At 35.7% G+C, this 10,154-nt stretch overlaps 1 protein-coding gene across 1 annotated transcript; it reads right to left on the reverse strand.

Moving 5' to 3' along the window:
• Positions 1-368: 368 nt before the first annotated feature.
• Positions 369-4,010, reverse strand: LOC145633161 (uncharacterized). The gene is made up of 5 exons (XM_081685440.1): positions 2,149-4,010; positions 1,681-1,731; positions 1,405-1,596; positions 1,224-1,323; positions 369-1,142 (listed from the first exon to the last, which is right to left on the reverse strand). Exons 1-5 carry the CDS (start codon positions 4,008-4,010, stop codon positions 369-371), a joined length of 2,979 nt encoding a protein of 992 aa, XP_081541566.1.
• Between the last annotated feature and the right edge of the window lie 6,144 nt (positions 4,011-10,154).

Consider the following 10,154-nt stretch of genomic DNA (forward strand, 5'->3'; position numbering starts at 1 on the left):
CCCAAGTCCCAAATTCCCTTCTTCTTCTGACTGTGTCTCGGTGTCAGGAATCTGACTGTCTTCCAACTGTTGAGAATGGCTAATCTTGGATCGAGGCATCTTTGCAGTAGTACCACTACCTTTTTTTCCCTTCACATTCATTGTGACCTGTACTACATTAGCATAACAAGTAGAACAATGAATTAAAACAACATGACATGCATGATTATCAATACATAAAATCGGATCTAAGTTTGAAAATAATTTACTAAAAGTCTACATAAACCATACCACATATTATCTCAAAGGTTTAATTTAATAGTTAAGCAAAAATACAAACTTTACTACATGACAAATTATAATCATAATACGTATCGGTAAGGTATGCTCTACTCCTGGCTATTCTCGAAACTTTCATCACCATCTTCACTGTTGATACCATCATCGGAACCACTATCTTCACCGTCACTATCATCAAACCAAACAAGATCATCCTCGTCCTCATCGCTGTCGGTGGATTCAAATTCTGGTTCATCGTCACTGGAGAACGGACCTTCTTCGAGAACAATCTCATCATCTGATTCATTACCAACGCCATCATTGTATGCAACGTAGTCAGGAATGTCTTGGGGTGCACATAATGTTGTAGGTGTATCGGGACTTGTTTCTTGCAGAAACTCCAAGTCAACGGGAGCATCAACGACTGATCTAGCTTTTGTTTTAATCACCGCCCACCACTGTGCACGATCTCTTTTCAAACTAGGGTAGGGTGCGTAGTACACCTGGCTAACTTGGTAAGATAACACAAAAGGGTCGTACAGTGGGTATTTTTTTGTATGGTTTACATCAATGATCTTGTATTGTTCATGTATTGTCATCCCCCTGACAGAGTCCATCCACTTGCATTTGAACAATATGGTCTTATACGATCCCACGGGACCTGTGTAGACAAGCTCAATGATGTCCTCTATAGTGCCAAAATACTGTCCACCCTCTGCATTTGTGACACATACACCATAATTCATTGTGGATTTATATCTTCCGCTGATTTCAGTTTGAAAGTTAAAACCATTGACAATCAACTGCCTCCAAGTGCGTACACGACTAAAAGGTCGCATCGACAATGCATACAACACATCTTCATCCGGCTTGTCATGAAGAACCTATAAAGATCCAAACGATTTAGCTAGATATGTTATAGATTTAGACTTAACCACCGGTATCATAACTGAACAACCTATTACCTTATCTCGAAACCAATCGGGAAATTGCTTTTCAAATTGCTGCCAGACATCTTCCCTACGCATATTAGGCCTTGATTGAAGAATGTGTTCCTCAAACTCCCTGATAGAGGAACCAAAGTTAGGATCTATTACGTAATTGTAATCTCTTTGGAAAATCTTAGAACGAATGTTAATTATTCACCTTTCATACACATCAAGAATGCCGCTATTGGATAAGACATACAAGTGTGCCCTTTCGAGTTCCTTAGTATCAAGCCAACGCATTCGTCCTTGATTAGGAGCATGACCACAATCAACCTTGAATAGTTCTGGGATTTTGTCATTTGGATTAGTGTTAGAATCTACCTCAACATTTGCATTTCTACTAAGGTCTCTAGTTTTTGTATCAACTCCATCTTAGTAATAATTGGAGCAAAAGTTTGCAATTTCCTCGGTAAGGTAGGCGTTGCATATATACCCTTCAACTCGAGCCTTGTTTCCGATTTTGCGTTTCAAATGATTCAAAAACCTACAAAGACATACTAGATTTATTACTATTGCAACAACATAGACACATTTTCATAAATGAGTTTCTTTTACCTTTCAAATGGATACATCCATCGATATTGAACTGGACCGCCTAGTCTTGCCTCGTATGGGAGGTGGACCGGTAGGTGCTCCATTGAGTTGAAGAATGAGGGGGGGGGGGGAAATTTTCTCTAGCTTGCAAATAATCTCAGCAATGTTGTTTTGCAAACGGTCCATGTCGCTATGTGTTATTGTGGAGCAACACAAGTCTCTGAAAAACTGGCTGATTTAAGTTATTGCTTTCCAAACATGAGTAGGGAGCAATTCTTTGAAGGCCACTAGAAACAGTCTTTCCATGAACACATGGCAATCATGGCTTTTCAAGCCGTGGAGTCTACATGTTTGCATGTCTACACACCTACTCAGATTAGAAGAGTAACCATCAGGAAATCGTAATTCCCAAATCCATTCACAAAGGACCTTCCCCTGGGGCTTTTCAAGGGAAAATGGGGCTTTCGGTTTGGACTCTTTACCTCTTTCATCAGTAACAACATGGAGTTCTGGTCTTCTACAGTATTTTTCAATGTCTCGTCGAGCACTCACTGTGTCACAAGTTTGCTTTTTTACATCCATGACTGTGTAAATGAGTTGATCAAAAAAGTTTTTCTCAATGTGCATTACGTCCAGATTATGACGTATGAGCAAATGCTTCCAATAAGGAAGCTCCCATAGAGTGCTTTGCTTAAACCAACCTTTCTTGGCCTTTTTAAGCAATTTCAGAGCAGCAGGACCATCAGTTGCCTTCGGCAAGTCCTTCACGTATTCCCATAACTCTAGGCCGGACATAATATGCGGTGGTGACCCCTTTTCAACTCTGTTCTTACAAAAAGCTGTTTTGCTTTTCCGAAATGGGTGATTTGGATCAAGAAATTGACGGTGACAATCAAACCATGAAACTTTGCCACCATGATAAAGCCAGAATGCTTTGGATTTGTCTAAGAAGTACGGACAAGCCTTCTTACCAGCAGTAGACCATCCAGATAACATTTCGTATGCCGGGAAGTCGCTAATGGTCCAAAGTATGGCGGCCCGCATTGTGAAGTTTTGCTTCTTCGAAAGATCATAAGTGGTTGCCCCAACATCCCATAACTGCTTAAGTTCTTCAATGAGTGGTTGCATATAGACATCCAAGTTGCCCTTTGTGTTTTTAGGACCGGGAACTAGAAGAGACAAAAACATGAACTGCCTTTTCATACACAAAGAAGGAGGCAAGTTATATGGTGTTAGTATGACTGGCCAACAAGAATATTGGCCCCCAAACTTACCATGAGGAGCAAACCCATCGGTGCACAAACCAAGTCTCAAATTTCTTGGTTCTGATGCAAATTCTGGGAAGGTCTTGTCCAAGTGTTTCCACGCATCACTGTCACAAGGATGAGCCATTGTGTTTGCAACTCTAGGATTTTTTGCGTGCCATGTCATTTCATGTGAAATGTTCTTTGTTGCAAACAACCTCTGCAGCCTAGGTGTGATCGGGAAATAAATAAGCACTTTCAAGGGCACCAAACTTCCTTTTGATGTCTTCTTGTACCTTTCACAACCACACACTTTGCATTTGGATAAGTCCACATCATCCTTCCAAAACAACATGCAACCTTTTGGACAGGCATGTATTTTCTCATGTGGAAGCTCTAATCCGTTTACTACTTTCTTAACCTCGTAGAAGGTCTCTCCCATGTTGTTGTTGTCAGGAATTGCTTCTTCATTCATCAAAGAAGCAAACCCATCCACACACCTGTGAGGCAAATTGTACTCACACTTCAAACTTGTAATTCTAGACGCCATTTCCAAAACAGACATAGTACTCCCTTCATATAAAGGACGCTCAGATTCCGTCAGCAGATTAAGGAACTTCTTAGCTTGGGGGCTTGGTTCTTCCTCCTCAACATGACTCTCGTCTCCGAAACCCATGTTAGGTGGGTCATTCCCAAAGGCATCCAATACCATTTCATTGTATGGATTAGGTTGTGGGGGTGGGATGCCAGGAAAACCTTCACCTTGACACATCCATTCATAATAGTCTGGAACAAAACCCTTGCTATACAAGTGCACTTTGACAGTCTCCGAATCGTGTAGCTGTCGGTTTTTACATATGACACAAGGGCATCTAACCTCGTCAACTTTACTGCTCTCCGGATTATCTTTACAAAACTGAATGAATTCATCAACCCCTTTCACGAACTCTTGTCTAATGTTTCGGCCATCAAGCCTTTCATACATTCAGCTACGCTCTGTTCGTTTCATTGTTGCAATTCTACACATCTCACCCAAATGATCACAATATTCAATCCAAATAAAATACTTATGGTTTTTGATACATTAAAGCAATAAATGAAGTTAATATGAATGATGTCCAAGGGTCCTTATCTCTCCAACCTAACCCATCTTTGGATGTGTATACTTATATGTGTACCCAGAGAAAAAATTTGGGGAACAAAGCAATGATGTATACTTCTATGTGTACCCAGAGAACAAATTTGGGAAACACGTAGCCTGAATTTTACATAGACTCAAAAACAGGTCACCACTTAAGTGAGATTAAGTGTCTTACAACAGTCCCTATCGGGACAATTCAAGCAATAAACCTAATGTGTATGACTTGAACGGGTATCTAGGTAAATCATGATGCAGTTGTGAGACATGTACATGTTACATCCATACACAAAATTATTAACCATAACACGATTATTGACATTTCATTGCATATACTAAGTCATATAAATTAATAAATCATTCTAAAAATATGCACTTATTTCACAACAAAATAAATTTTCATTCATTGTAGAAACATATATTTTTTAATTTCCATATATGGTACTAACAACCAAATAACAAGCTACTAACATATTAATATATAAAATGCTAAATACAAGCTAACAACAATCTACTAACATGGTACTAACAAGCGAATAACAAGCTACTAACAAGCTAATTAAAAATGCAAATAACAAGCTACTAACATATAATTTTTTATAAAAAAAATTAAATGATCTAATAACATAAATTACACAAAATTAAGTTATTATTATAAAAAATAAAATTGAATTGGAAGTACAAACTAGTGTAAACAGATTAAGGGAGTTGTAATACAAAAAGTTAGGGTTTTGACAATTGTTATTGAAAATTAAACAAATTACTCACCTATAGGAAGAGATCGTCGGTAAAGTTGATGCTAGGTTGTCGAAACTGTTAAGATTTATGAACCGTCGGTAAATAATCGAGCATAATGTGCATAATTAACAAAAATAATGAAGTTTAAACTACTTACAACTTCACAACGGTATGCAGCCGACGGAATGTGGAGAGTTAATTGGGTCGCCAGAGGGTTGTGTCGCCGGAAGGTTGCGTCGCCGGAGGGTTATGTCGCCGGAGGCTGAGCAATTGACTGTCGTCGCCCTAAACACTTTCTCTCTCTTGGATTTTAATTTCAGTTTCGAACTGATGAAGTGAATTGGGGATTTTTTTTTTAATATACTGAACATATTACCGATGGTAATAAGCCATCGGTAACATTATAATATTTTTTATATTAAAATCACCGATGGAACTTACCATCGGTAAAACAGGGAGGTTTTTTTTTCGTATTTTTTTTTTACGATGGATTGATACCATCGGAAATAACTTACCGATAGTATAGCCATCGGTAAACCAAAAAAACCTTGATGGTTACTTTAACCATCGGAAAATTAATTAATTACCGACGCTTATTTGCGGCCGTCAGTGATTGCCATCGGTAAATAGCGTTTTTCTAGTAGTGGGTGTTTATAATTAAAATTGTGTATGTGCCACGTGTACTCCTTCTTACAACCATATTACGCCACATCATCATTCAACAACCTCTACCATCATGCAACATCATCATTCAATTAAATTAAAAATGTATGCAAAGAGATTCGAACCTAAACTTTATTGAATAAAAACCACATGCAATGCCATCTTAGCTAGAATTAAATTATAATCTATGTTTCCACATTTATGTATAAATACATGTAGTACAAGTATTATAATGTAATATAAAACAAAAAAAAAGTACGTCTTTTAAAGCGTCTAATATAAAAACGAAATTATTCAAAGTATCACTCGGGGCAAAGCCCGGGCCACACACTAGTTGGTTAATTATAAGAAGCCTACTATACATTCCGAAAAACTAATGTTTTTATTATTTTATACTTACTTCGTCGCAATATTAAGTGTCTATTTTATTATATGCAGTCTTAAAGACACGTGACCATCAATATCTTTATTACACATAAACAAAAATTGTAAAAAGCTGATATTATAAAGAAAAATTTGTAAATTATCACCTAAATAGCACACCTGTTTTGAAATTACCACCCGTTCATTTCCCACTTTAATTAAAAACGTATTTATTTTCCCACTTTTTTTCAAAAATCCGGTGGCTTTTTCGTTAGTGGGTCCCGCCTAACTTATTTTCTCCTTTTTTTTCTTCTTCATTTCTCTCGATTTCACCTTCTCACTATTTTATTGAACTCAAATAAACCCTTCCCTCAATCAATTTCTTTAATAAATTGCTTAAAAATCATCAATCTTCTCCCTTTCTTCATAAATTCTTTGTCAAGTGATCAACCATCCCTAATTATGGGAAACCTCCAATTAATTTGTCCCAAGAACCCTAATTGTGGAAAACCCCCCAATTAAATTGTCTCAAGAACCCTAATTGTGGAAACCACCCCTCCCCCAGTCATCCAGTTTTGTTTCGTTTGGTTCATTTTTGTTAATTTTTGTAGTTTGTTTTTGGTCTTTTTTTGGGTTTGATTTGATTTTCGGTTTGATTTTGGTTGTTTTTGTTGTTTGTTAAAATTCCTGATTTTTTTTTTAACTTTTGTTAATTTTGGATTTGATTTTCGTTAATTTAAGTGGGTTTAATTGTGTTTGATTTTCATGTTTGAATTTTCGTTAATTTTGTTGAAAGGTGGTTTTTGTGGTGGCTGATTGGGGTTTTCACGATTAAGGGATGGGAATGTGTGGTGATTAGGTGAGATTAATAGGGTGGGTTGAGTTTTCGTGGTGGTTGGTGGAGTTACTGGGGTGAAGATGGTGTATTCGAGGTTGTTGGTGGTGGTTTCGGTGGGTATTGGTGGTGGGGCTGGCTGAGGTGGGTGATTTTTTTTTAATAAAACTTTTAGCGACAGCTTAAGATGGTCTCTAATATCCAGCTTTGCAACAACCACGTTAATCGATTGCAATTTTTAATATTTGCGATCGTTTTCCTTACGGTCGTTGAAAATATTATAAACGGTCTCAAAAAATCTGCGTCCAAGTGAATTACGACCACCACGTTACGGTCTCAATTATTTTCAGTGACCGTTTTTGCTATGTTCAACGACCGAATTTTAGTAGTGAATTCGGGGAAAAAATAGTCAAAAGGCTAAATGTAGCAGTTAGTAGCCGTTAGGTAGGGCCCACTAACGAAAAAGCCACCTGATTTTTTAAAACAGTGGGAAAATAAATGCGTTTTTAATTTAATAGGTGGTAAAATAAAATAAAAAATTTAACGGGTGGTAATCTCAAAACAAGTCTGCTATATGGGTGGTAATTTACAAATTTTCCTATTATAAAACTACACACTAAGAGGTATCTAATTATATGTTACATTACATTTTTTTTTTCTTTTTATATATTACTAAGAGTATGTATGTTGTCAATGTTTAATCATAAAAATGAAAGTAGGCACTACTTTATTTGGGAATGAAGGGAGTAAGCTTATAATTTTCAATTTTAGTAAGCTTTTAATTTTCAATTTTATTTTTTTTTTAAAAAAAATTGTTTTATTTCTAGTTAGAATGAAAATAATATATTGTTTCAAAAAAAAATTAAAAAAAAATTACTACCTCCGTTAAGTATTAGTTACAACTCTGAAATATTTAATCTCTCTCAAATAAAAACCCCAAAGTCGAAACTAATACTTAGCTGAGGACACTTGCATTGAGTTGTTTGATCCTTATGGAGTAAAGAAAAGTACTCCATAGAAATATATACATTAATACGCTACTATATACGGAGTGCATGTAGCTAACTTAAGAGGTAAAATAATGTTTAAGTTACAAAGTGTTAACTTACTTGGTAAGATTCTTATCCTTAATTACAATACTTTCTATAGTGTGTAATTGAGAAAAAAGATTATGACAATACATTTTAAATATTACTATCTCTGTTTTTAAATACTTGCTCCACTTTTCATTTTCGGCCGTTTTTAAATACTTGCTCCATTTTCTTATTTGGAAAGCTTTATTTTACAATACTTAATTATTTTATCTCACCTAGTGGACCCAACATAAATTATATTTTATTAATTTTATATACTCTCTCCTCCAATTCTCTCCACTACTTTTGCTTTATACAATTTTTAATTCTTCTACCCACCCCATATTTATCTCAATATATACTTTATTGTTTTCTCCAATTTTCCCTAAAACTCCGCATATAGAGAAATGAAACAAGTATTTAAAGGAGGGAGTATTAAAATACTCAAAATAAAAAAAGACAAGTGAAAAAAGAGGAAGCTAAAGTGAAGGAAAAACAAAGTGATCAAGTACGGGGAGTAGATTTCAATAAGCTCTTTCAAAGTTTTTTTTTTTTTTTTTTTTTTTTTTTTTTTTTTTTTTTTTAACACAGAATAGAAATTATATTAAAGTCCTTTAACTAAGGGTCCACATTACAAAGTTAGCTGCATCAGTAAGTTTATGACAAAATAGGATGCTAACTAAACAAGCAAAATAAGGAGCTATCCAACTAATAGAAATACAAATTCTTCCACCATACAAAAGCAACAAAATAAAACTACTTAGATTACAATTAATAGAAAGTCTTCTGATGAGTTCAGTTAAACAATAAGGCCAGCAGCCTAAGGAACTAAATACCACGGAACTCTCGCATTTGAGCATTGAAAAATAGTCTTGATGTAATCAGGAACAGAGGTGTGATCCTTGTGCCTCACTGCCATATGTATTCCAACATTAGCAACTAAGTTCATGAGCCATAATGTTGTCCATCCTTTGAATGAGGCGCATATCAACCACCTCAAATTCAGTCATCAATTCAGCTATTTCATTGATAAGAGCACCAAGTTCATGGTGAGTAGAGTCACCCATAGTATCAAACATCACTTTGATTGAAATAGCATATGTTTCAACAATGATCTTCTAGAAGTGATGAGCTTTAGCAATTTTAATGTTATTCTGGAAGTACATATTTCAATGATCAATAAATGTTATTCATTACACGTGGTTTTATGAATATTATTATGATAAAGTCAACTAATAGCACCTTCTAAATGAGAGAGAGAGAGAGAGAGAAAGTCAACTAATAGCACCTTCTAAATGAGAGAGAGAGAGAGAGAGAGAGAGAGAGGGTAGGCTAAGAGAAAAGTGGGCATGCCAGGAGAGAAAAGGGTTTGGAAGAGAGAAAAAGGGGTCAATAGAGTGAGAGAAAAATGGACCTTATCGATAGAGAGGAGCCGTGAGAAGAGATCAAGAGAAAGAGAAAGAGGGCTGGCCTGGGAAAAAGAGAGTGTGATAGAGAGAGAAAGAGGGCTAGACGACGAAAGAGAGATAGCTGTCGGAAAAGAAGAAATTCTCCCTCCGTCCCATAATACATAGAACGTTGGGGTGGACACGTAGTTTGAAAATTAAACTACAAATTGGTCCATTTAAAACATTTGCTTTTATATATAAGATTTTCTTTTGTATTTTTACATAGAGAGAGAGTCGGGTAAAGAAGGTAGAGTAATAAAAATAAACTAAAACAATAAGTGAGGTGGGAGTGGGGTAGGTGAGTAGAGAGAAAATGTAAGAAAATATTTTTGTATTAGTTGTCTCATTCCATATTTAATAACGTGTCAATTATTGTGAGGTAGACGAAAATGAAAATTGTGTCAAGTATTACGGGATAGAGGGATTAAAGATAAAAAAAAAGGGCCAAGAGAGAGAAAACATATAGAGTGATAAAAAAGAGAGATAAATTGGGTGAAAGAGAGAAAGGTGGTCAAAAGAAAGAAGGAGATAGATAACATACCAATTCAACCAAAAGCTTAAGCTGATAGTTGAGACCCGAGAATATGTTTTAAACTCTATCAGAAAGAAATCGAGAAAAATAGATGGGCTAGGGGGCAAGGTTGGGGAGGAGAGGGAGCAAGGGCAACCTATAATTTTCGAAGCCTTTTAAAGGAAGGAACAAGGATAAGAAGGAATTGGAAAAAGAGAAAAAAGTATAAGCCTATAGAAAAAGGAACAAGCACTACAAAAAAAAAAAGTTCAACAAAACAATTACAATATTTATTTCAAAATTAATAAATAAGGGATTGGTTGAGAAGGGGTATAAATATCCCACTTATGAGGCAAATCA

This window comes from Chenopodium album, chromosome 5 (assembly GCF_948465745.1).
Source record: "Chenopodium album chromosome 5, dcCheAlbu1.1, whole genome shotgun sequence".
NCBI classification, from domain to species: domain Eukaryota; kingdom Viridiplantae; phylum Streptophyta; class Magnoliopsida; order Caryophyllales; family Amaranthaceae; genus Chenopodium; species Chenopodium album.